Source organism: Eleutherodactylus coqui, chromosome 2 (assembly GCF_035609145.1).
Source record: "Eleutherodactylus coqui strain aEleCoq1 chromosome 2, aEleCoq1.hap1, whole genome shotgun sequence".
NCBI classification, from domain to species: domain Eukaryota; kingdom Metazoa; phylum Chordata; class Amphibia; order Anura; family Eleutherodactylidae; genus Eleutherodactylus; species Eleutherodactylus coqui.
The window spans coordinates 174,292,373-174,319,131 of NC_089838.1; the positions used below are offsets into that span (position 1 = coordinate 174,292,373).

General features: G+C 44.1%; 1 protein-coding gene across 6 annotated transcripts in view; it reads left to right on the plus strand.

The window, feature by feature from the left end:
- The window catches only part of SRPK2 (SRSF protein kinase 2), a 126,246-nt gene that overhangs the window by 24,846 nt on the left and 74,641 nt on the right, over nt 1–26,759 (plus strand). The window contains exon 1 of one of the 6 annotated variants that reach the window (XM_066591957.1): nt 21,649–22,285. The exons of the other annotated variants lie outside the window; for them this stretch is intronic. Coding sequence (XP_066448054.1) covers nt 22,248–22,285 — 38 coding nt within the window. The 5' untranslated portion in view covers nt 21,649–22,247. Of the gene's footprint in view, nt 1–21,648; nt 22,286–26,759 lie in introns of those variants that run through there. 6 annotated transcript variants of the gene reach the window in all.

Consider the following 26,759-nt stretch of genomic DNA (forward strand, 5'->3'; position numbering starts at 1 on the left):
TGCCTAATGGCAGTGAGTAAAGACACTAGCTGGACACTAAACAGCAGAACTTGGCTTCACCGTTAGCACTCGACTTTCCTGAGTACTGTGTCTCCAGTAGACCGCCTGCAGATGGCCGGGTCGGATCCCCTGCGAGAATTCTCACAGCAGGATCTGACCTGCGTCCCTGCAGGGACCAGTGCGGCTCTCACCTGCTCCCGCCGCTCCGGCTCTGTGATGTGGCGGCTGCCGGATGGGCTCTGTGATGGGCGCCTGCAGGAAATCCCGCTGTGGAATTTCCGCCCGTGTGCAGGGGGCCGTACTCAGATACCCCAGGATGTACAGCAGAGCTCAACGGTGTAACAACTGGATGTCTTAAGAAATGTAATTATGAAGCGCATATAACAAATTTAATAATCAAATAAAAACACAAATCAAACTAATGACTCCCAATTAGATGACAAGGACAGGAGGTGATGGTAACTGAATGATGAGGACGACGATAATGAATATAATGAGCCGGCTCTTCTTACGGCCTATTTAGACACAACTATTATCACCCAAAATTCGCTCAAAAAACATCTTTTGAGTGATAATAGTTGTGTGTAACTGCACTGACATCGTGCAGTTTTCATTAACCAGTTGCTCATCATTGTCTTTCAGCGTGCTGAAATAAAACGATGAGCCTTATCAGGGATTCACAGCGGGATACAGCTGATACTATTGTTTCAGCTGTATCCCACTCTCTGATGATAGGCGGGGTATGAAGAACAGAGTGGTCCAGCTGTGTTCTCCATACCCCGCTCGGAGCGCTTGGCTGAATAACAGCTGGGCGCTCCATGCAGAGAACAGCTGGATGCAGAAGACAAGCAGGGTGACACCCCGCTTGTCTTCTGCATGCTATGCTCGGAGCGCTCGGCTGTATAACAGACGGGCGGTCGGAGCGGAGAACAGCTGGAGCGCAAGGTGATCGCTCAACATTTGAGCGACCATCTTGCGCTGTAAATAACACAATGATTATCGCTCAAAGGTCGCTCAAAAGACGTCTTTTGTGATAATCATTGTGTTTAAATGGGCCTTTAGATTCACCTCCCGGTGTTTTGAATTTGTCAGGTGGATGGTCCTCACTGCTTGGTGACATCAGCCGGCCAATCAAATCTAATGTCACCCATTAATAGTAAGTGGTGGGGAAGGCCCACTTGACAGATTTAAAGTGCCAGATGTAAGAAGAGTGCATACGGACACATGGAGATAAATGACAAGAAGAAAAAAGCAGCGCCAGAGTTCGCAGGGCCATTGCTTCAGAATTGTGCAGCCATCCTTGCTGATTACCACCAATGTCACATGGCTCCTCTTTTTTTTCCCATTTTGTTTTTTTTCGCCCTCCTTTTAAAAAATTGTAACTCTTTTATTTATCCATCGACATAGATGTCTGAGAGCTTATTTTTTTTGCGGGGCGAGTTGTATTTTTCAGTGGTGCTATTTAATATATTATATAATGTACTGAAAAACTTTTTAAGAATTCTAAGTGGAGTGAAAGGAAAAAAAAAAAACACGAAATTCCGACAGCTTTCGGTGCGTCTTGTTTCTACGGCGCACAAACTGCATCAAAAATTACATGATAACATTATTCTATGGGTCAGTACAATTACTACAATGCCAAACTTTATATAGTTGTACTGATTTTATTTTTATTTTCAAAGATATATATATTTTTTAATTATTTTCTCCCGCCATCTTCTGACAGCCATAACTTTTTTATTTTTCCGTTGACATAATTTGAGCAATGGCCCATATTTTTTTTTTTTTTGCAGTACTTCTTGTATTTTGTGTTTAGTACCATTTCGGAATACATACAACTTTTTAATTGCTTTTTATTGCAATTTTTTTCTTGAAGACGGGGTGACCAAAAAGTGCATTTCTGGTGTTCTTTTTTGTTTTTTGACGACTTTCACCATGCGGGATAAATAATGCATTACTTTGATAGATCGGACTATTACGGACACCGCGATACCAAATACGTGTTTTTGTTTTATTATTTAGTTTTGTTTTTTTTATTAAATATGGCAAAAGGTTTTTTTTTAACTTTTATTCTTATTTTTACTCTGTTTCTTAGTCACCAGAGGGGACAACAAGATGCAATGCTTTGATCGTTCCTGCAGTATGATGTAATGGCATAGCATTACATCATACTGCAATCGGGCAGGCATTCTATCAAGCCACTTCACGCGCGTGGTTTGATAGGCATTCTGCCATGACAGCCCTGGGGCCATAACACCCGCACGTGTCCCTGCAATCTCATTGCGGAGGGGGGGGGGCTGTACGGGACCCCTGAAGATCGGCCGGGAAATTTAACTGCCGCTATCGGGCATTTAAAGGGTTAACAGCTCTGATTAGCCGTGCAGATTATCAGAGTTGTTGCTGTCATTGGCGATGTCCATCACTTGACAACAGTAAGTGGACAGCAAATTAGAAGAAAGGGAGACCTCTAGTGGCCAGCACTTTATAGCAATTTTTCAGCACAAAAATGTAATTTTAGGTAAATGATGTGATTTGCACTCTTGCTAGTTAGCACATGAGCACAAGTTGTTTGAAGTCAATGACCATTTAAAGTACACCATCACATGCTAAATGATTGACTATGTAATTCCCTAAGTGGAAATGATATAAAGTTCCCAAGCTACATATCCAAGAAACGTGTAGTTCTCTGATCATCTCCTCGTATGGATCAGCCATTATAGAATCATATGATAAATAATAATCCTCTTTGTGACTGTGATTTTCTTTCAGTTCATTACTGAATTTTATATATGCTGCTCAACAGAATAGCTGATGATCAATCATGAAGCTCCCGGACCCGTTACATTCAGTCGGACTATGCAGATATGCAGTTTTTACACAGATCGATGGTCTGTGTAATACATGGTCCCAGTATGTTCTATTCTGGTCCCATTTCCTGGCTGCTAGTCAGCCGTTCATGTCAATGAGTGAGCAAAGCGCTCATCTGAAATACCTTTAGGGCTCCTTGCCACTGGCGATCGTGAAATCGCCACGAGAAAATCGCAGCATAATCGCAATTTTGCTCATGAGATGTCCGAGCATCAGCGATGCTTTTTCTTGCGATAACAAAGAGGAGTTTCTAATGTTAACGCATCGCATGAAAAGTCTTCATAGGGAAACACGGGTGATTAAAGAAAAAGTAAACGCAGATAAATAGGACATGCTGCGATTTACAAATCTCGCCACATTGCATGAGTTAAAATATTGCCGATATGAATGAAACCATTAAAAAAGCATGGGTTTCATAATTCTGCATTTTCACTCACTCTTGCATCACTCAAAAAAATGCACAATTTTCCCGCAAGTGTGAAGGCACCCTCCGTTTTACTTTTTAAGTGTCTCAATTTGAGTGTCCACAAGAGACTATATCATAAACTGCTACTGATGAAACCCCCCAAATTGGTGATTTGATTATTTTAAAGGGAAAAGCAGGATGGCCTATCAGAATTGACAGCATACTGTAGCATCCAGGTCTCCGTTGTCTTCATATACGAGCCCATATCAAGTGCACTTTAAAAAGTGCCTCGTTAAAAAATCTGTCAGCTTCAACACGCTGTCCAAACTGCAGGCACCAGCTTACAGAGCCGGAGGAGCTGAGCAGATTGATATACAGTTTATGGAGAAAGATTCAGTAGAACTTCTATTTTTTCATTTGTATCCCTGCTCATTCTGGGTTAGAGGTCCAGTGGGCGGTCCTATCGGTGACAGTTATTTCTGTGTGCAAAGTCATATACAGATAGCTGTCAATCACTGATAGGACCGCCCACTGGACCTCCAAACCCAGCCTGCCAGCCAAGTGAGGATTAAGGAGGACCATGGTACACCAGACAGCCGAGATATAGACAGTCGAGATGACAGATAGGGAGCCTTTTTTTTTTCTTGCAACACATTTTGGAATCAGAATGACTCCTTCCTTAGGCCGCCTGCGTACGGACGGGTTGGACCCCACATGCAGCATTCCTGCAGCGAAGTTCAACCCGGTGCCTGGCTGGTGACACAAGCTTACCTCTCCGCCGTCTTCTCTGCTGTGTATATGCCGGCTGGTCGCTGGCCGGCACATGCGCAGTACAGAGGACGCCACACCGTTGCTATGGTGATGACACTGCTACTGAGACCCTTTCTACAATGATGATTGCAGAATGGCCGTGGGACGGACTGCTTCCATTGACTTCAATAGAAGCCGGCTTTGTGTAGCCTTCACAAAATCGCCATGCTGCGATTTTTCCATCCCTTGAGCAATCGATTTCCGCTCGTGGGCGGGAAATTGCATTTTCTCATATCATGCTGTGGGCTGGATTTGCTGCAGAAACTGGAGGCAGAATCCCGCTCCGGATTTCGCAGTGCAAATCCGCCTGTGTGCAGGAGGCCTTAGGCCGTTGGCCTGTGGCCTGACTAAGGCCGCCTATCCACGGTGACGACGGAATATCGCAAGTGATTTTCTGCCACGAGGGAGCACTAAAGGTCACCGCTATGGGCCGATCTTAATGATAGGTTCATCACGGAGAATCGCGGCATGCTGCTATATTTAGACGCAAACTGAAAATCGCTGTGGATTTTCCCGCTTAACGGGCTGAGCTTTCCATAGTTATCCTATGGAAAGCGTTTCAAGCGTGATCTGTGTGCGATTTATCGCCGAGGATCACACTATGAAATATTGCCGGTGGACAGCCAGCCTAAGGAGTCTTTCAGATTTCCTATCTGCCATCATGGCTGTCTGGCTGTCGTGGTCCTTATTCACTTGGCTGGCTTGTACACTTCTGCATCCATATGGAGGTGGTTGCTGCTGATAAAGCCTTTTGCATGTTGCGCCACGTTCATAACTCCACCGTGTGAGAATTTTCTGGCACCTTATGGTGTCATACTTTGGTTCCCTACACATTGGAGTACTGTTTTGTTTGTTCCTTATTCCATAGGTAAATCCGGAATGAGCAGGGATATAAATGAATAAAATACAGGTTCTACTGAATCTTTCCCCATAAAACTATATACCAAATTGTTCAGCTCCTCCTGCTCTGTAAGATCGTGCCTGCAGTTTGAACAACGAAGGCACTTTTTAAAGTGCACTTGTTATGGTACATGAAGACAGCGGGGACCTGGATGCTACACTATGCAGTCAATTCTGATAGGCCATCCTGCTTTCAGCTGATCATCTGAAGCTATGTATGAAAGTTTAGCTAAGGGTTCAATGTCCGACATCCACTCTTTCCGAAGGAGCGCTAAAGTAACCTGTCCTTGGCATCCAGTGTGTATAGCATTACTGCATTACTATCCCTGAGCTGATGGTAGATCAGTGACAGTGATTTGGCAGTGCATAAAACGTGTCATTCTTTGTCACTTTCTGCCATGTTAACCACATTTTTATAATAAGAGATGTATGTGCATGCCTGAAGAAAGCAATAGAACATCTTGAGTCTGCACTTTTTTTGCATAGAGTTGTTTTGTTTTTTCCTAAAAGATGTTTACAGTGGAGTAACTGGGTCACCTCTATGTTGCCTAGTGTTTGTAGTACTGACGTCAGCGACAGACAAGGTAGTCATTGAATAGAAATGGTTACTGCTCCGAAGTGTTTATTATGGCAAATTATATAGACACAGGTAACCACAGTCTTGTCCTGCCAGTTTCATTTATCTTTTTGTAATCGAAATAGGAAGCTCTACCTTTTAGGCGAATGGACACAGGTGGAATTTCTGCCGTTGAATGCTGCCATAGGATTGCATTGGTTTACGCAAACTAATGCAGATAGCTGCGATTTTGATCACGGAAAACTTGCGCGATAAAAAAATCGCAGCATGTCCTATTTCAGTGCAACGCTTGCACGGCCACGTCATCGCTGACGCGCCGGCTCTGCACTGTGCGTGTGCGACTGTGCACCAACTGGCACATCCTCAGAGCAAAGCAAAGACGCCGGATAGGTAAGCCGGGGGTCACTGCAGTGGCACAGGGTGGCATTCTGCAAACTTGGTATTTGCGTTAACTACGGTAGCTGTATGCACTATGGTTAGAAGTTTTTAGAACACACCAATTTTTCCAAATATTTTTATCATTTAGGCCTCACACGCACAGGCAAATTTTTTCCTGCGGTTTCCGCAGCAATGTTCATCTGTAGCATGCAATGTAAAAGTGAGTGTTCCACACACACAAGCAGAAATCAACTGTGATTTCTGCTCGCGCAGGAAAAATTGCAGCATGCTCCATTTCGGGGCGTTTTCCGAATGGCCGGCTTCCATTGAAGTCAATGGAAGCCTACCGATCTGCGGCCTTTGCGGAATGTCACTTCCAGAAAAGTTGCGGGACCCATGTCATCAACTAGCGACGGTGCGGGAAAAGCTGTACTATGCATGTGCGCTGACCGGCACATCCACAGTGCATCAGAAAAAAGAAAAAGGCAGGTACACGGGGTAACTAGCCACAAGCACGGGTGAATTCCATGCAGGATTACCCACGTGGAATCCGTGTGTGCCGTGTGCATTCGGCCTTAGGGTGGTTTCACCTCTGCGTCGGAACCTAGAGTCGGAGGTGCTATCGCAGATCTGGCAAGAAATACTGGAAGAAAAAGCGCTGCATGCAATATTTTAAGGAAGTGACTGCATGCAGCACTCTTTCTTCCATCCAAAAAATGTACAGCTGGGTGGAAAGTGGATAGACCACATTATAGTCAATGGGGTCTGCTTGGCGCTGTTCGGTGCCATCCAGAGACTGGACTGTTCGGCAGCAGGGATTCCCCTTTTCTGCTCCCCCCGACTGTGCAGGAAATCAGGATCACCAGCGCAAGTGTGAAACCACATTAACACAGTTTAAGTCCATTAAATAATGTGAAACAGTAAGTTAAAAGCATAAAAATATTATGACATTTTAACCTGAAACGCAACTATAGTCTGAAATTATGATTTTAACCAGAGGGCTTTTATCTGGGAACACATCAAGGACAGCTGCTCTGCAGCACAGAAAGCAAATTATGGTTTCAAATTGGATGCAAACAATTCCTACAGGTTTCAACTTTTGTAGATTACTTGTAAACTCTCTGATTCTATATAACCAGTGTTGGAACAAACTGCATTATAATACCCTCCAAGGCGGGATTTGGACAGTTTTGCTCTTAAGATCAGAGAACATTACCATAAAGAAAAAGGCAATTAACCAAGGAAGATAGACAGGCAGTTATAACCCCTAGATGTATAGATTTGGCCTACAGAGAAATTGCCAAGCTGCATATTGGTCAGAGTTTTTGAATGACGAATAGGTGAAAGGATGGTTCCTGAGTGTGCCCACTACCAACTGTCAAACATGGAGGAAGAAAGCGTGATGGTCTGGGCTCTTGTCGCTTGAACATGAGTTGGCAACTTGCACAGGTCATACTGGACAAAAACAGCTACAATAGCTTTTTGATATGACATGCAATACCCTCTGGTGTACGCCTAATTCGTCAGGGGTTCTTATTACATCAAGACAATGATCCAAACTATGTCAGAAATAATTAAGACAAGACAAAGCTGGTAGGCTTAAAAGCCTAGAATGACCTGCACAGTTTCCAGACTTAAAGCCCATTGAGCATGTTTGGGTTGAATGGGACACTAGCCTGAAACAAAGCGCTATCGCCCGTGGACAGGAGCCCTAAAGCTGTTATATCAGCTACGGGTGGATACTTTGAAGAACCAAATGCTGATATGTTACACACATATGATAAATATAGTTACAAGGTCGCTTCCATCTTGGTATCTTGAAACCTTATAAACCATAACAAAAGCTGCATTGTGAGAAGCGCAGCATTGATCAGAAAATGAAATGGAGGGAGTCAGTGTTGCAGAAACTTCTCTAATGCTGTGTACAAGTTAGGGTAAATTAACACGTGGCATAAATCAGTACGGATGGTGTGGAAATATGTATGCAGCATGGAATGTGCTGTACCAATCTGCCATAGGCTCCCATGCTGGCGATCACACAAGCTGTGTGAAATATGCTCACAATAAAGATTGCAATATGTTCTATCTTGGCACGTATTACGCGCGCATACACGCCAAGATAGTACATGGCAATCTGCGGCCCACAGCAATGTCATTGCATGCTGGGTGCGTGACGCGCAACTGTCACATGTGGGCAGCATTCAGCAAATTGTGTTCATGTGCACTCGGCAAAAACTAAATGGCAAGAGAACATCCCCCTATAGGTACTGACGTACTGATATCTGTGACTGGCTAGAGCAGCCTGTGACGTCCCATACAAAGGCTGCTGCAGCCTGTAATCATTACATCAGAGGGGAGACTCGGAGCTGTTGGCGTAGTAGATGGAGGGACTGCGTCTTTGTTCCAATCAAAAAAAATTGAAGCAAACTGAAAGCCTTCAGTTTTTTTTTTAAAAAAACCATTTTAATCAATGGGGGAAAAAACGGATCATTTCATTTTAGTTTTACATCCTCCAAAAACTGAGCAGAGAGACGGGAACCCTGACCTGAGCCCTAACGCAGGTGTGAAACCACACATAGTTCTTCAATTCCACTGTTACAGCTCTTCAATCTCGCACTTCTGTTTTACCTAATAAACCTTTTGCTTCATTTATTTCTGTCTCCCACTCCATATTATCACCCTTTCATCATTCATGCTTGTGCTTGTCTTGCTTGTGTTCCGAACTAGTGACTCACTGAAATGACTGCTGCTTATATTATTTTATTACTAGCAAATGTACCCACGGATGTATCCTCAAGCTGAGGTGTTTTATTCTACTCCTCGGGCTAGGTGCATACTTGTGTTTAAAGGGAAAAAAATGTCCGTGTTATGTCTGCAAAAACTGACATACGCGTGCAGCTCCGTGCGCTATCTGTATGCAGTTCGTATGTCATTTTATTCCCACGTGCCGTGTGTTTTTTCACATCTGAAAAAAAAAAGCGAAGCAGACCCAATTACTTTTTTTTTTAAAACTCATTTTAAATCCAGCCATACTGCCTTTAACCACTTACGGAGTGGCGACTTTTTTTTTTCATATTCATTTTTCTCCCCTCACTTTTTAAAAATCATAGCTCTTTGATTTATCCATTGGCATCACTGTATGAGGGCTTGTTTTTTGCAGGATGAGTTGTATTTGTCAATGGTACTATTTGATGTACCATATGATGTACTGGAAAACTTTAAAAAAAAAATCCCAAGTGGAGTGAAATGGGGAAAAAAAACAAAATTCAGCCATCTTTGGGAGGGGGGATTGTCTTGTTTCTATTGTGTACACAATGCAGCAAAAATGACATGATAACTTTATTCCATGGGACAGTATAATAGCACTGTCTGTCACCATAACTCCCCCCCCCACCCCACCCCCATTGACATAGTTGTGTGAGGGCTCATTTTTTTCTGGAGATTCTGTAGTTTCTGTTGGTACCAGAAATATACGCCTTTTTTTGATCGTTTTTTAATTCCATTTTTTCTTGGAGAAAGTTAACTTAAAAATCGCAATTCTGACTGACGTACACAGTAAATAATGCATTACTTTGATAGATTGGACTTTTATGGATGCAGTTTCTTTGGGGTTTTTTATCCAGATTTTTTTATTCTAAACATATGGCAAAAGGTTTTTTTGATTTATTTATTTATTTTTCCCTTTAACTTTTTATTACCTTTTTTTTAAAAAAATTGATAGAACTTCTTTTAAACAAATTTTTTTTTAGTCCACAATCTGACAGCCAATTTATCAAGCCATGCCACAGGCATAGCTTGACAGGCAATCGGCAATAACAACCCCGGGGGCTTTCAGAAGGCCTGTGGCATCCATGGTAACCGAATGACACCCCACAATCTCATCATGGGGGGGGGATCTGTTCAGAATCCCCGAGCTCCTATTGGGCTATTTAAATGGTTAACAGCTGCGATGAGCAGTGGTGCGGATTGGAGATGTTATGGGTTGATGTCTGCTGTAAGAAACAGCTGGCACCCACATTGAATAGAGTGGATGGAGCCCACCCCCTTGATTTCCTTCCATACAAGCCTCGAACCCCTCAGGACGTAAATGTACACCCTGGCTGCTAAGGAGTTAGTGGGTGAGTGTCATCCATAACACGGATTAGAATAGTGCAATAATGCATGCAATGTGTTTTTGGTTTTTTTTCTTGCTGTCCATGTGTAGTCCATTTTTTGTAAACTGACTGCACATAGGCTTAGAATATAGGGGGATGGGGGCTTAGGAGAAGGCTTGGCTGTTTTCATCATGTGCATTGCTTTCAGTCTTATAGTATCTGTTGTTAGGGCATATAAAGATGGGTCCTTATCGAACAGAATTTTTTCTCTCTTTAATTACTCCTTATCCATATGAGCATATCCGATTTCGAGGCATGAAAAACTGACAGATTTTAGTGATTGTATATGTCCGTGTGACATCCATATGCCTTCCATGTGTTCATTTTTTATGCCCATGTGTCTATTTTTATGTCCGTGTGTCGTCGGTTTTTTTACACACGAAAAAGGAATCGGATGGTGGCCGTATTGTTTATTCCGGGATTTGTTTTGCAATGGTTCCGTGAAAAATCGAGCTCACGTGGATGTTGCATTCCTTCCGTTTTTTAATTTTTGTTATTTTTCATGCCCCCTTTGACTTGAGTGGCTGATTGTCTTCTGGATAGTTGGACAAGCATATGACATACTGTGTTAAAAACCATGTTTGTACAGCTCACGTAATGGGTCAGTATGCTATAAACACAGACTGCACAGGGATGTGAGAACTGTTCATGTGAATATTGTGATATGCCTTTGTGTGTTACAGACCCATCTACTACAGCCACAGGGCTGTCAGTTTACCACCTCTTATATGTACCTTATACATTCTGGTTCCAAATCAGTATTTTATGAAATTTATGTAACAAAGCAATGGTAATTTATCAGATTTTTTTTTTCTTTGGCTTCCACAATCTTTAAAACTATTAGGTTTAACTTTATCAGTATGTCTAGAGCTCCTTCTGCTTGTCCCTTAGGCTTCCTACACACGGCCGAGCATGATAACTGGCTCTGAGACACTGCCTGATATTGCACTTTTGAACATGCGAGGTACCCGCGGATGCAAGGCGGTTTTCTGTCAAAAATGCCTCCCGTTGCTTCTGTGTGGTTGCGATCCTCAGGTGCGGTTTTCAGCCATGTCGGGGGATCGTCAAGTGTTTACCATTGTCTTCAATGGGAAACCTCACATCGCACGCTATGCAATTTGTTTTCCTGTCCCATTGTAAACAATGGGCGATATGTTCAGAGGAACATGAAACTATAGAGCATGGCACAATTTTTCCCCCCTCACCGTATCGCTTATGTATGACTCCATTCAAAAGAATGGGGTTCGTATTCGTGCGTCTCACAATGCACAGATCTCTTGCGATTTTTCTCGGCGTGTGAAAGCGGCCTAGCTTCTGAGCTGACATTTTTCTCAGCAGTATGCACTCTTCTGTTGTCAAAATATGCCCCTCCCCTATTGAATAAATAAATATATTGTTAAAGTGTACTTGAGTTTTCAACACGTTTGTCTAAAATATAATAGGTTCTTCCTATCCTCTCTTTTGCTGCTGTTTGCACCCTAGTTCATGTTTGTAAGTCCTGATTTTCCCCATTTTTCTGCTGTCCAACTGTTTGCAATCTATTCTGCCAATAGTTCACTGTTCTGCACTTCCTTCCCCTGACTTCGCATGGTGCATTGCGCGGTCTGTGGTCCAGTCAGTAGAGGGGCAGCATCTGAATGCCCACCCCTCTGCTTTTGCAGGACAATTTTGGCATTCTGACTAAATGGTGAGTAACTCAATATAAGGTGTGTGTGTGTGTGTGTGTGTGTGTGTGTGTGTGTGTGTGTATATGTATATATAGAAAAACACACACATCGCTAGTAGAAGCAGACATTGTGGAGATTATCATAGTGTCTACAAATCTGTCAGCCTGTAGCCTCTGAGTGCACTTGAGCATTCCTGTAAAGATAGCTTCTCCCTCCATTGCCAAGGAAATGACGCTATGTACCTAACAGACAGTGAATTCCAGAGAAGCCGGAAGGTAAACCCCTAGCGGCAGCCACCTCTAACATTCCTTACATCCGTAAAGCAACAACATTTCTAATATAACTATATTATAAGCTAGTAGATGAGTATAAGATGTCTGAAAAGTTAGTGCCCCTTCAAGAGTTATCTGTTTTAAAGCTCTTTTACATGGGCTGATAATTGTTTGGATTCCCGCGATCCAGCGAGAATCTGAAGGATTATCGTTTAGTGAAAATGAATGCACGGACTGAATGATAATTTGAATGATCAGCCTATATAAATCTATGAATGAATGCCTAATTACTGTGAATGTCGGCGGGCGTGGCTGAGCGATCCGAGGCCCACTCCACCTCCATTCACTCAATGATGATTGTTCCTGTGTAAGAAAGCCCTAAGGAATGAGGGATCTGATACAGGGTGGTCTCCTGGTTTGGGGCGCTCCTCTATTACCTATTCTTTCTTTTTTTGGCTCATTGCATGGATGACCAACTGATTTCAGTGAGCGTCATTTAATGTTTAGAAGTAATCCAACCTGATTGATTTATTAATAATAATAATCTTTATTTGTACAGCACTAACGTATTTATTTTAGACTTCTACAAATTATCTAAAATAATCAAACTACTAACTTGTCAGTTAGTATGTGAGTGCTTCTCATGCTCTGCCCCAGTGACATCGCTCCACCCCCTGGTGACGTCAGCAAAGGTCCTACAACATATACAAAACAAAGCGCCTGACCAACAGATGAACAACACAGTTAAGGCTCTTGAAAAGGGGAGGACAAAAATAACAAAATGAGAATTCAACTAAGCCGTTATTATCTCTGACACAACTCAGCGGTCCTGACAGAAGACAACAACCTATCGCCACCACAGAGATCCGTGGGCTGAAGCACCTGTGGTGACGTCACTGCTATGGGAGGAGCCATTGTGCAGTTTGGTACAAAGTACTGTATACTGGATAAACTGACAACAGCTGCTACCAGTACCTGTTATGACGTCACCGTCATGTAATCACGTGTGTGGGTGGAGTCAAGAATCAAATGACCAGGGGTGATCACTGTATACAGGAGTCTGGTGATGTGTGGAATAGCAGAGCTGTGTGTGGGAATCAAGATGTAGCAGAGCTGCGTGTGTTGTGTGTGGTCAGGATGGATGTAAATAGATATACAATATAGTAGAGCTGTGTGCGTAATGTGCTGTGTGTGTGATGTGTTGGGTCAGCATGCATGTAGTAGAGCATGTGTGTATTATGTTGAAATCAAGAGGGATGTAGTAGAGCTGTGTGTGATGCGTGGGAATCATAATGAATGTACAATGTAGCAGAGCTGTGTATGTAATGTGTGGGAATCAAGATGGATGTTCTACAGCTGTGTGTGACATGTAGTAGAGCTGTGTGTAATGTGTGGGGTAGGGATGGATGTAGTAGAGCTGTGTGTGTGTGATGTGTGAGGATCATAATGTATGTAGCACAGCTGTGTGGCGAATTGCGCCACCAGTAACACTGGTACTATAATTTTCTAATAATTACTAGTAATAAAAAATACAGTACACACCTTTTATTCTCTGCTAGCATGTGATTGCTGCAGCAGCTGTGTGCCATAGTATCACCACTACTGATGTCTAGTATGTAGTGTTACATGGTAGCTGTTGAAATTAGTTTTTTTCCCTGACCTTGTAATGTTTATTTGTTTCCATGGCTTATAGTGAGGAGTTGTTGTGAGAGATCCTCTGATTTAGTTACCCAAGTTAAAAGATTGTGCTAACGTTGTTTTGTAATAATTATATAAATCCTCACAATCTATTATTTTGCTACATTCTTTTCTTTGGAGAACTATCATCAAGACATTATAATGTCTTTTACCCAGTAAGGCTGGGCTCACACAGACAGGTCGGATTCCACATGTGGGAGGACTGCAGTGGATTCCACCGGTCACCCTAGGTCCCTATTTCTCTGTATTGCGGATGACCGTGGTGGCTTACCGGCAGTCATGCGCAGTACAGTTTTCTTTTTCTCCATTGTTTGTAATTCCCGTGCCATCGCTAAGCGATGACGCGGGTACCCGCAGCCCATACGCAATGGTAATTGCATATGGGTTGCAGGTCAGATGCCTCCATTGACTTCAATGGAGGCCATCTGTAGCAACATAGAGCATGCTGCGACCTTTCTTCTGCTCGAGGAATATGCAATTCGTATCCGGAGTGTGAAGAAAAAAATCAGAAGTTCATTTCTATCCATGTGAGACCTCCCCCCCCCCCCCCCCCCCCCAAAAAAAAAAAACTGTTGAGAAGGCAATACTTTGTGGACCTACTTTTTTCCTCCTTTACCATTCCTTTTTATTCGTCCGGGCTGACACAGCTGTAAGTCGCTGTGCTCTGTGCGTGTGAGCAAGCAGGAAATGCGCAATGACATGCTTACTTGCTGCATAACCCCAATCCCCATACGCTATCTGTGCGTAATACGCGCCAAGATAGGACATGTCACTTTTATTTTTCGTGCGAGTAATACGCTGCTGTGAGTAGCCCAATAGAAATCAATAGGCTATATGAAGTAGAGTTATATAATTAGCTGCTTAGTCTGTTTTCAGTATGATCGTTATGACGGTTGCTATTGGAGAGGCTCAGGCATGTAGGTGTCTATGTAGGTAGCATGTTTATGATTCATTACTAAGTCATCGCAGCAATGTACTTGCTGTTCTGCTTTTCTTAACCAATGCACTCAACCTCCAGCAAATGTCTTTGAAATTGGCAGGTGTATACTGCTAATGAAAATGAGCAATTACTTAGTAAGGCAAATGTGAAATTCACATGCTTGGTGTAATGAACTTCTGTATACCCTCAGTCTTAACTTGAAACTTAAGGCGTAACTTGAAACTTCTGGGCCCCAATGTAAAATCTGCAACAGGACCCCCAACTATAATGTTTTATTCATACTGGGCTCCCTATATGGAGAGGAGAGGCCTTATGGGGCCCGGGTGCAACCGCATCCCCGATGTTACACCAGTGCTCAGTCTTATAAAATGTGTTTTATGAGTACAAGATGATAGATGTAATAACAGTTTATATGAGTTTACTTATTTTAGTATTATTGATTACATTGATGTTTTTTTCTCTGTAGCATGCCTTTTAGTTTATACATGTGATACATTAGCTTGTTGTTGGTGTATTATATGGGGTCCTGTCACTTGCCCTTAGATGTCGGTTCTTCAATGTTTGCCATGCTCATGCGACCATGTTGGATTCCATGTACAGGAGGCCCAACAGTGGATTCTGGCTGTGAGCCCGGCTAGTGATCCCACGTACCTTCCTTAACTGTACTGCGGATGACCATTGAGACTCGCAGGCAGTCATCTACAGTACAGTTTTTGTTTTTTTTATTTTTTATTTCCCACGCCATCATTTAGTGATGACACGGATACCCGCAGCCCATACGCAATATTAATTGCATATGGGCTGCAGGTCAGAGGCCTCCATTGACTTCAATGCAGACCGTCTGTGTGGATTCCATGGTAAAATAGAGCATGCTGTAATTTTTTTTCTGCTCGCAGAATATGCAATTCAAATCTGCAAGTGTGAAGGAAAATTCGAAATGCATGCCTTTAAATGCCTGTGTTTTACCGCGGAAAGTCCCCATGGATGCTGATCGCAGAATCTGCAATACAAATCCGGTGAGACCAGCCTAAGGCCGGCTTCACACGAGCGTGACGGGCTCCGCCGCGGAATATTCCGCAGTGAAGCCCGTCACGGCGCCCCCAGAGACCCCATACTTACCAGCGGAAGATAGCGTGAAGATGCTTCCCCGCCCACCACCGTCGCGTCATGTGAAACGCCCACCGCGTCACATGACGCGGCCGGCCGTGTCACGTGACACGCCGGCCGCGTCATATGACGCGGCGGCGGTAGGCGGGAAAGCGTTTTCACGCTATCTTCCGCTGTGTTACAGCGGGAGATAGTGTGAACGGACGGCTTCCATTGACTGCAATGGAAGCAGTCAGCGCGTACACCCGCAGCAAATAGAGCATGCCGCGGGTGAAGTCGGGTGATTTTACGGTGCGAAATTCTGCATCGTGAGCATTGTGCTATTAGGTTCAATAGAACCTAATAGCAGCGGGCAACGCAGCGGATTTTCGCCGCGAATTACGCGGCGTAAATCCGTTCGTGGGAAGGAGGCCTAAGGGCGCCTTCAGACGATCGTATATCGGCTGGGTTTTCACGCCCAGCCAATATACGCCGTCCCTGTCTGCAGGGGGAGGAAGCTGGAAGAGCCGGGATCAGTGCACTGAGCTCCCGCCTCCTCTCCACCTTCTCTCCGTTCCTCGCCACTATTTGCAATGGGAGGGAGCGGGACGGAGCTAGGCTCCCGGTCGTAGCTCCACCCCTGTTCCGCCCCTCCCATTGCAAATAGTGGCGAGGGGCGGAGAGAAGGTGGAGAGGAGGCGGGAGCTCAGTGCACTGATCCCATGCACAAAAGAATCACATGCACTGCATGCAGTTCCTTAATGTATTCTGATTATCAGAACTGATTGGGGCAATTCTGATAATTGTTACTTATCAAGCAATTGATGTGTATGCAATTTCCTTGTGTAAAAGCCCATTTACATGCATCGATGATCACTCAAAGGACAGTTTGAGTGACAACTTTGAGCGATCATTTTGCATAAACTTTTAAGTAGCTACTTAAGAGCAATTAAGTGTGCAAATTAAGCCTTTAGCTGAAAGCAGTTAACAGCACAAGGGCCCTTATCTGCATTCAAAACCTTTGTTCTCCAGCAGGAAACAATGCTATCAGCACTACCCGTGGAGAACTTCTGATAAGGCTGAAGGATGATTTTTAGGTTGGACTGAATTTAATGATCAGCTAGCAGTACGCGAAAAGTGCACGATGGCCACGCATTTAGATGCAACGATTATTGCTCAAACGATCGCTTTTTAGCGTTTTTTTTATTTTTATCGATCATCGCTCCGTGTAAATGGGCCTTAACTTTAGTTGTATATACCTGAAGGATGGGGTTATCCCAGGTCCCCCAGTGTACTATGCACATAGTCATATCGTTTTTATGCCGGAATTTTCAGAGGAGCTTGAAATATAAACCCTGACCCGAAATTAGGCCTATCTGCAAAAAAAAAAAAAAACGAAAAATGCCCACAATACATCTCCTAACAAGCATTGTCAGGTCCGCCATACGTTTCCTCTGCAGCTCCGCCAGAGAAGAAGTGCGGCGGACCTGACAATGCTTGTTAGGTGATGTATTGTGGTGTTTTGTTTTTCATGCAGATAGGCCTTATTTTAGGGCTTATACAATAGGACCTCCTACTGTAAACGTTACACCACATGAAAACTGCGTTTTCATGCAATGCAACACAAAGGAAGGCTCCATAGGGAAACATGGGCTACAAAACGTCACAAATCGTAGCTATATAGAGCATGCCATGATTTTGTATTCTCACAATGTAGCAGCCTACAAAACACCTTTAACCCCTTGAGTGGCACGCCCGGAAATTTTCCGGGACGAGCTCCACTACCGATAGTGATATAGCCCGGAAGATTTCCGGGCTATGTATCACTATGGTAGCTGCAGAGCACAATGCCACAAGCTGTGACATTGTGCTCTGCCTGCACAGACCCACAGAGAACAAAGCAGGACACTGAGAAACAGGAAGATATTGCCGATATGCCGGCAATCTCCTGCTTCTAATGTCCTGCTTTGTTTACAGGTTGCTATAGAGACCATCGGCTTGTCAAAAGCAAGCTGACTGTCTCTGTGGCAGGGAGAGCTGGTGCTGGGTTGTCAGAGGACAAGCAGGCACCAGCTCTTACAGCAGAGATCAGAGAAAACCTCTGATCTCTGCTGTGTTAACCCTTTACATGCTGCAGTCTATGTGACTGCAGCATGTAAAGGGCTGTCACTGCAGCATGTAAAGTGCTGTCACCATCGGACCCCCGGAAAGTGATTAGGGGGTCCTGATGGGTCCCTGTGGAAGTCCCCCTAAAGGGACAAAAAAAAAACAAAAGTAAAAAAAAATAAAAAAAAAAGTTAAAAAATTATATAAAAAAAATAAAAACACTTGTCTCCCTTTACTTTGTAAAAAATGTAAAATAAAATGACACATGTGGTATCCGTGCGTCGTAATGACACAGAGAAGGAAGTTGGTACATTATTTAACCCCGTAATGACATGGCCCCTTTTTTTCTTTTTTCCCCATTTCTTTTTTTCCTCCCCGAAACATAAAAACTGTATAAACTTGGTATCGCCAGAATCGTGTGACTCAGAGAATAATGTTATCACATTATATATTCTGCATGTTGAATGCCGTAAAAATGAAATCCAAAAAACAAATGGCAGAATTTCTTTTTTCCCCCAATCTCCCTACAAATGTTTTTACAAAAGTTATGCAATACATTATATATACCCAAAAATGATGCCATCAAAAAGTACAACTTGTCCCGCAAAAAACAAGCCCTCATATGGCCTGGTCAATGGAAAAATGAAAAAGTTATGGCTCTTGGAACGCAACTGCAAAATTAGTTGAAATTCAATGATTAGACCATTTAAAAAACCTGCCCTGGTGGGTCTGACAGGGTTGTAGGAAACCCGCCACTCAAGGGGTTAATATGAAAGAACCCATTGAAAAGCATACATACATGCATACGATTGGTAGCACTGTTATATCGCGAGAAACTCATTCGATTTTTGTCACCCGTTTGAATCTGGTCTTACACCTGGTGACTTCATTATTGTGCTGTGATTGTTTTATGATATAGACTTGCATGTTGTTTTAGCGATAATTTAGTAGGATGGTCAAGTTCTGATTGGTAATTGCGATTATGCTGATTATGTATACAGTACATAACCTACATGTATTCATTTTGTTATGCATCATAAAGACCCTTGTGCGAGTCAAAACGTGTGTTATATGCTGGATACAAAGGACTGTTAATTTCACACCCTGATAGATGCTGTCACTTTCTAATAATCTTTAGTGTCCATGCAGGATTCCTGAACTTTGTGGTGCCCTGTCTGTGTATGTACCTTGCCAGGCATTAAGGGTCTATTTACACGGGACGAATGTTAGGCAAACAATGCCCAACACTCGTCCCCACATGGGAGCTAGTAGTACTGGCTCACTCACAGAGCGGCCAGCAGGGGGCCGGGTGGCTGCAGGAGATTCCTCTCCTCTTGCTCCCCGAGCGGCCACTATTTACACTGAACGATCAGCGATCAGCTGATCGTCCATCATTTATGCAGCATAAACGATGGACAATGAGCTTATCGCTGATAGTTCAGTGTTAATAGCAGCTGTTCAGTATTGAATGGCCGCTACGTTAAGTCAGTGGAGAGGGGCGGGGGAGTGAGAGGAGAGAAATCTCCTGCAGCCGCCCTGCTGAGCGCGAACGATACTAGCTCCTGTGCGGGGATGAGTGTCGGGCATCATTTGCCAAAAATTCGTCCCGTCTGAAAGGGCCTTAACAGCTCCTACCCACTTGCGTTTTTTTTTACGCTGCGATATCGCTGCATTTTTTTAAACGCATCCGACAATGGGACTTTGTAATGTTAAAAACGCATTGCAAGTTTGTGATTTGCAATTTTATTGCGATGCGTTTTTAACATTAGAGAGTCACTTTGACACTCGCGTTAAAAAAACAGTGATATCGCAGCGTTCAAAAAACACTAGTGTGCAGGATCCCTTAGGATTAGAATAAAAGGTCTGCTTTTATGTGTCTAAGGCCTCATGTCCACGGCACGCACGGTTTCCAATTGTGGAATCCCGCAGCATTTTCCACTCGTGCCCACAGCCATGAGGCGAAAAATGACATTTACCCACCTGTCCGGACGCTTTGGGGCTCTCTTCCGTCGGATGCGCCGTTTTTTCTTTTGTTTGTTTGTTTGTTTTTTTTAATCTCTTGCGGATCAGCGGCACAGCCAGGCTGGGTTCACACCGAGTATTTCCAGCATTTTAAGCTGTAGTTTTTGCTGCTTATCTTGAGGCCTATGGACAAAAAAACGCCACGGAAACGTCCAAAGAATTGACATGCTGCATCTTCAAAAACCGTGACGCAACAACATTTCTGCACTGCGGCAGAGCGGAAAAATTCTGCACTGTGAGAACAGCTTTTTGCCAAAATACATTGATTTTGTCTTGCCCTGCAAACACAGCGGTTTGTCCGTCCTGCGGATCTGCAATGGCAAAACGCAGTAATTACGCCCCGTGTGAACTCAGCCCCACAGTGACAGCTGTGTCTGTGCTGCGGATATAACGGCTTCTGTTGACTTCAATGGAAGCCATCCCTGCGCAATCCGCAGAAAAAAAGGCTCATGCTGTGATTTCTTCACATCCACATACATTGACTTGCCCTGCTGATTCCAATGCATCCCTATGGGCTTCTAGATCTGCAGAGGTCCTGCACGGCGGACATGTGCGGATTTTATAATTAAAATCCGCCCGTTCACATTGGCCCTAATATAGCAGTTTATCCGCACTATGCCTGTAGACAAAAGGGAAACAAAACTTTGTATCTAGCCCTGGACAGCCCTATGAATCACAGCATGTAGGTGTGACGGGTGCAGGTTGTAAGATATGAGTTGTGTAAAAAGGCAGGGTGACAGTGTTACTGGGTATCCCAGCCCTACCCTCCTGCTATCAGCGTCACGCACAACTGGGTCATTTCTAATAGCTACAAAGGGGTATTGCAGCCATAGCAAGTGACAGCATATCAATAGATTATAGCATCATTTGCAGGTTGGTAGGGATCCAACCACAAGGTTGAATACAGAGGAGCCTAAGCTTCTTTGGCATTTTCTCTGCAAAGCCCAATTCCCATTAGACACTTGGCAGACGACAGCATTTTAACTCCATTCAGTTGAATGAAGCCAAGTTTGTGTACCTGTACAGCCCCTCATGGCCATGTCACTGCATGGGAAAACATTCAGGAGCAGTGCCGCTACTACCAGTGTGTGCTAGGGGTGCTGTGCTTGAAATCTCTTGGATCCAGTCTGCATGCTATCACTTGGTACTGCTGGCATACCTCTTTTAATTGTTAAAAACGCAATTTTTTGCATTTTTTTTTAGTAAATTTCTTTTAGAGGATTTTTAGTAGATCAGATCACTTTTCTGTCCTATGCCTCACATTCTTTTGCATATTTTCATCCAACTTCATGTATACTCTCATTTATTTCTATATACCATGGGAAAACTGATTGTAATAAGTGTGAATCCCACCTACATTGTGCCCAGCCAGCTTTACCATAGGCAGGAGCTCTGAATAGCTCTGCTGTCAATCTGCTGTGAATTAGTCACTGTCATTAGCCTTAAGCTAATGTATCTCACGTTGTGAGGGATGTGCTATTCTGCAAGCTGCACGCGCTGGGGAAAAAAGATGGAAGCTTTGCTGCTTCTTTGTAACAACCTTCTCTTCTTGGGGGATGACAATTAAAAATCCCACATGGTGCACAATGTGCTGCCTTGTAACCCCTTTCTGCATGCCATGATTGTGCTTTCTGTAACAGTGTGGGCATTTTCCCCTTTCTGTGCCCTGGTACATAACATGTAGCTCTGCTGATGGGTGTTGCTCTTCCTTGGCTCTGAGCACTGTGTGATTGTGTGAGGGGTGGCCACAGGATATCTGAGAACTAGAAGCACCATGCTTGTGACATCTACATGAAGAAGCTTCCTCTCTGCACATCTAGATAAACCAGCCCATGGAGGAGTCTGCTTCTGTTAACCTCCATCAAGGAGATTTGCTTCTGGGATCTATTTTATTGTCAGATTGGACCGATTCTTAAATTCTCCGACCAGCATTTTTTTTTGCCTGCGAAGGAGAACGGAGCTGGCGAGGGAGAGATGACATGTCCCCTTGTGCACATCCCCAGCCATTCAGTGCTTGCAGCCCTTTCATTCTGCGCCTAGGAACACCCCTGTACTTGGAAGGAATGGTACTTCCTGCTTTCATAAACAGTCATGTGTACAGTTCAGCCAGGCCCGATGCCTCTGGAGCTTTCTTTTTCTGAAAAGCACCAGTGAATTGCTTTTCCGTTTTTTGTTGTTGCTTTTTTTTTCTTCCTGTGGGTGCTAACAATTCAGTGGCCTCCTGCCTGCAGAAGGGATTACACTCCAGATCCTCATTCCACCTATCTTCCTGCTTCCTTTCGGCAAGTCAAGACACAGCAGACAATCCTGCTGGGGAATATTTTCTGATTTTTCCAGAAACCAAGTAGAAGATTGAGCTGCTGATGTCAGTTAACTCCGAGAAGTCGTCCTCTTCAGAAAGGTACATGGCCTGGGGGAGTATGTTGTAGAGGGTGCTGATGACTGGCACCTCTTTTAGTGCCATCCTGACCGTGGTAAATAATGGAATAAATAGTATTGATTTGTGTTGAGCAGGCAGCTAGTGCTTGTCATTGAAAAATCAGCATCGTACTAGTGTTGGGTATGGGGATTTGTATGTGATTGGTATTCATTGTGTGGTCGCCGACTGCCTTGGCTGCACATCAGTGTCTTTCGCTGTACCCTCTATGCTCAACTAAAGAATGCTTCTATAAAATACAGGGAGTGCCCTTACAAATTGCTATAACCTGCATGGCTTATCATATACATTAGCATGGGTACAGGTTGACTGATCTCTGGGTGTTTACCACATACATGGCAAGCATTTTACTACCTTCAGCACATATGTGATGAATATTCCTCTGCCTAGACAATCCTCCGACTGATTAGATGAATGTGTAAAGTATTTCATGGTATGGATCCTAGATCTGTGCTAATTCTCTAATAGTCCTGAACTCTATAAAAGTTTTAATCAAAAAGTAAAGAATATACGTTCTGGGCAAAAGAGAGAGTCTTGGAAATTGATAATGATTTGCAAAGAAAGTGAATAATTGTATAATTATATGAGAATGAATAAATATTTCTATCAAGTTGTACAGTCATAATAATATCCCTTTCAATTATACATCTTCTTTCCATTCTGAGTTGTCCCCTAGTTTGTTTTCTTTAAAAAGCCACCTATAACAATGATTGTTTTCATTATGGTTTCCATGGCTACGTCCTAAGACGTGATTGTTTTTTTTCCCCCTCTAGTTCATACTAGATCCTAAAATAAACATTTTAGTTCTTCACTGTATAAATGAATCCCCCAGTGGGCCCAAGCCAGCACCACATGGTACATACAAACACAGTCACGTCCGCGAGGACAGGCTCCCTGTATGCAGCTGCCGCTGATTGCATTAGGCAGTGCAATGTTTGCGGAGGAGTGCCTTCCTGTCCTTGCCCCAATCCTGCCCGGCGCCCACTGCATACCAGCAAAAGCAAGTAATGTGTCACTCAGCCCTGTCTGACATCTTATCACTTGTGAATTGGCCAAACAAAAATCATGTGCAGCAACGCCAATGGGCCTGTAGAGGGGCCCGTCCAATAAGATGATAGGAGGAATGTAGAATAGGCCCTCCTTCAGGTATCAGTGTTATCTTGTGATGCCATTCTGATGCTACACAGGCTCCATGGGCCTGGTTTCTTGGACACCAATATGGCACCACCTCTCCCCCCATCCTCTGTCCGCCTGCCTGCCTGCTCGCAGCTACCTGTCGCTGCCGATATGCAGACTGTAGGTTGCACTTTCACCATGGGCCCATGACTTGTGAATGACCATTATGACTATTACCATATTTTTTGGACTATATGACCCAGTTTTCAGCAAGATAAAATCTTGCTGTAAAGTGTCTGCGCCTTATCATCCAGAGGCAAGGGGGGTCTGACACATCCAGAGGCCCCTGACCGCTGCATTAATGATCTGGCAGTACGCTGATAGTGTGCTGTTTGATCATTCGCAAAACTCTGCTACCATGTATATTGTGGCAGCACAGTCCTCCCTGCAGTAGCTGCAGGACCTCTGATGTCATAATCATGTGACCAGGTAGCAGCTAGAGGGGGGCATGTATTACTACACTTGTAAGCAGGGATTTAGGGTAAATAAAATCAGTGTTTGACATTCCAGCTGCAGACTGTATGTGTACATGTAGCAGAGTTGTACAAGCTATGTGTGCATGTACTGGATGTAGCAGAGCTGTGTGTGTATGAGCTCATTTACACAAAAAAGTAATTTCACTGCGTAATATGTGTGCGTCGATGTTCATTGACCCACTCACACTAGCGGTTTCTATTGCATATAATACGCGTGTAAAAAAGAATGTTCTATTTTACTGCATATTATGCACATAAGAGCCCTATTGGTCTCTGTGTTCATATATTGCATATGTACGGCATTTATTATGCAACGCCGCTAAGAGACAGGGCAGGGAATGAAAACATTAAGAAACTAGTCCTACTGCCCATTACAGTATGTGTGAGATACGCTGCCATGCGCAGTGCACAATCGCTGCCATACACAATGTAACCGGCTCACACAGCGGTAATACACTGAGAATGAGCCCTATGTAGCAGCCTTGTGTATGCTGCAGAGCTGTATACATGTACAATGCGCATGCAGCAGTGCTGTGGATATGTAGAATGTGAACGTATGTGCTTACGCCATTGTTTGAATGGACGCACTAGGTTTTAGAGCGGACTCCCGCGGCTCCGGCACTGTGATGTGCCGACTGTCACCAAGCCGGTGCGTGCACAGAGTGGAGCCGGCGTGCCGGGAGTGACATTTCTGTGCGGGCCTCTGCGAGACCAGCACAGAAATAGAACATGCCGCGATTTGTTTTCCGCGCGTGTTTTCACGCGTACAAATCACGGACATCTGCATAGAATTGCGTTTTGTAATGCAATCCTATGGCAGCGGGCATGGGCGGAAATTCTACGGGAAATCCCGCCTCAGAATTTCCACCTGTGTACAGGGGGCCTATCTTGGGGGATTGGAGATAATGTAACTGTAATCTTATCTCTTTTACTCTCAGTTGCCGCAGGATCACATAGATAAAATTATTCATATGTCATGGTGCATGGCGTTACCAAAAAGATGATGCCCGATTTCCAACTTTTTGCCATTCCCCACGCTTCCAAAAAATATATCTAAAGTCGAGCAGTAAAATTTTATATGCTGTAGTACCAAATTACTAGTACCAAAATGGTACTAGTAATTTCTACATACAACACATTGAGCCACCCTCATTGTTTAGCAGCCACGTACTTTTTGGTTGTAGGTGTGCATGGTGGTGCAAGGGCACCGCTACAGCACCAAGCCCAGCTGCCTACATAAATGAACTGCTGTGGAATGAGGGGTATGTGGCAGACCCCCTACCAGTTGTAGCTCTGAAAACCCCATTTCCGAATAAACTTTCTGTGATATGTTGAATCACAAGTGTAATGCACTGTACATGTGGCCTATGAATAAACAGCTAATATTTGCCCCAAGTACCCCAGTCTGACACTGTCCCTGTTTTGTGAAGTTTGCAAAGCATTCAGATTTCGTTACTTAACAAGAATCTAAATTAAAACTACTGTCAGGCTATGTTCTGAGTAGTGTATATGTTGTGCATTTGAATGAGAAATCTCATTCATGTGCTGCAGAAAAAATCCGCACAAAAGGACTCATGGCGATGGGCGGGTCGGATTCCACGGGGAATCCCACCCTGCCCGCTGCTGAGGTCACTATCTTACCTGTGCGGATCCCTTGCGGGTCTTCTGTGTCCTGACCGGATCTTCTTTCTTTCTTCACGGTGGAGGTGTGCAGCACACATGCACAGTAGTTTGGTTTTTTTTCAAACTCCTGCTTTCCCGCGGGATCTGCGGCTTGTCTGCCGCAGATTGGACAGCTTCCATTGACTTCAAAGGAAGCAATCTGTGCGGGAACCGCAGTTACATGGAGCATGCTGCGATTTGTTTTCTAGAACAGAAGATCCGCAAATGAAATCTGCAGGTGTTTTTTTCAGTCAAGAAACGCCTTACATCATTTCTGTGAAATTGCGATCCTAAGGCCCCCTGCACATGGGTGGAAAATCCATGGCGCAATTTCCCACAGAATTTCCGCCCGTGCCCGCCTGCATAGGATTGCATTACATAACACAATCCTAGGCAGACGGCCGTGATTTGTTCGTGTGAAAACACACGCGGAAAACTAATCGCGGCATGCTCTATTTCTGTGCGGGTCTCGCAGAGGCCCGCACTGAAATGTCGGTGGTTACCGGCCGGCTCCTCTCTGCGCATGCGCCGGCTGGCTGGCAGCTAGCACATAGCACAGAGAGGAGATGCCGGGAGCGGGTAAGCCGCAGGGCTGTGCAGGGGCACAGGTCTGCATTCCACTGCAAGAATTCTCGCAGCGGGATCCAACCCGGCCGTCTGCAGGCGGCCTAAGGTGTATATTTCACGCGTGTCAGAGGATCACGTAGGAACTGCCTACTTGACCTAGTAAAAGCTCATTGATTTCAATGGGAAACGTTACATATCGCATGCGATGTGTTTGCAATGTCTTCTACCGTCGAAACGCCCAAAGATAGAATGTACTGCTTTTTTTCTTTTTTCTCCTCCCAGCACCGCTGCGGGGGAAAAATTGCTCATGTAAGTCCATTCAAAAAAATGGTTTTCATATTTGTGTGAATTGCACAAAAACTCGTGCGTGAATATCACTTGTGTGAATAAGCCCTAGCTTAACCTGCGGTGTGGATTTTACATCTGCAGTGTCAATTTGTGCCTCAGCTTTTCAGCACTGATTTTGCCTTCTGAAATGAGACTTTTGAAATCTGAATCAATATTCATGTGTTCCATGTGGATTTTGACTCGGATCTGTACCAAAATTCGCTGCGGTA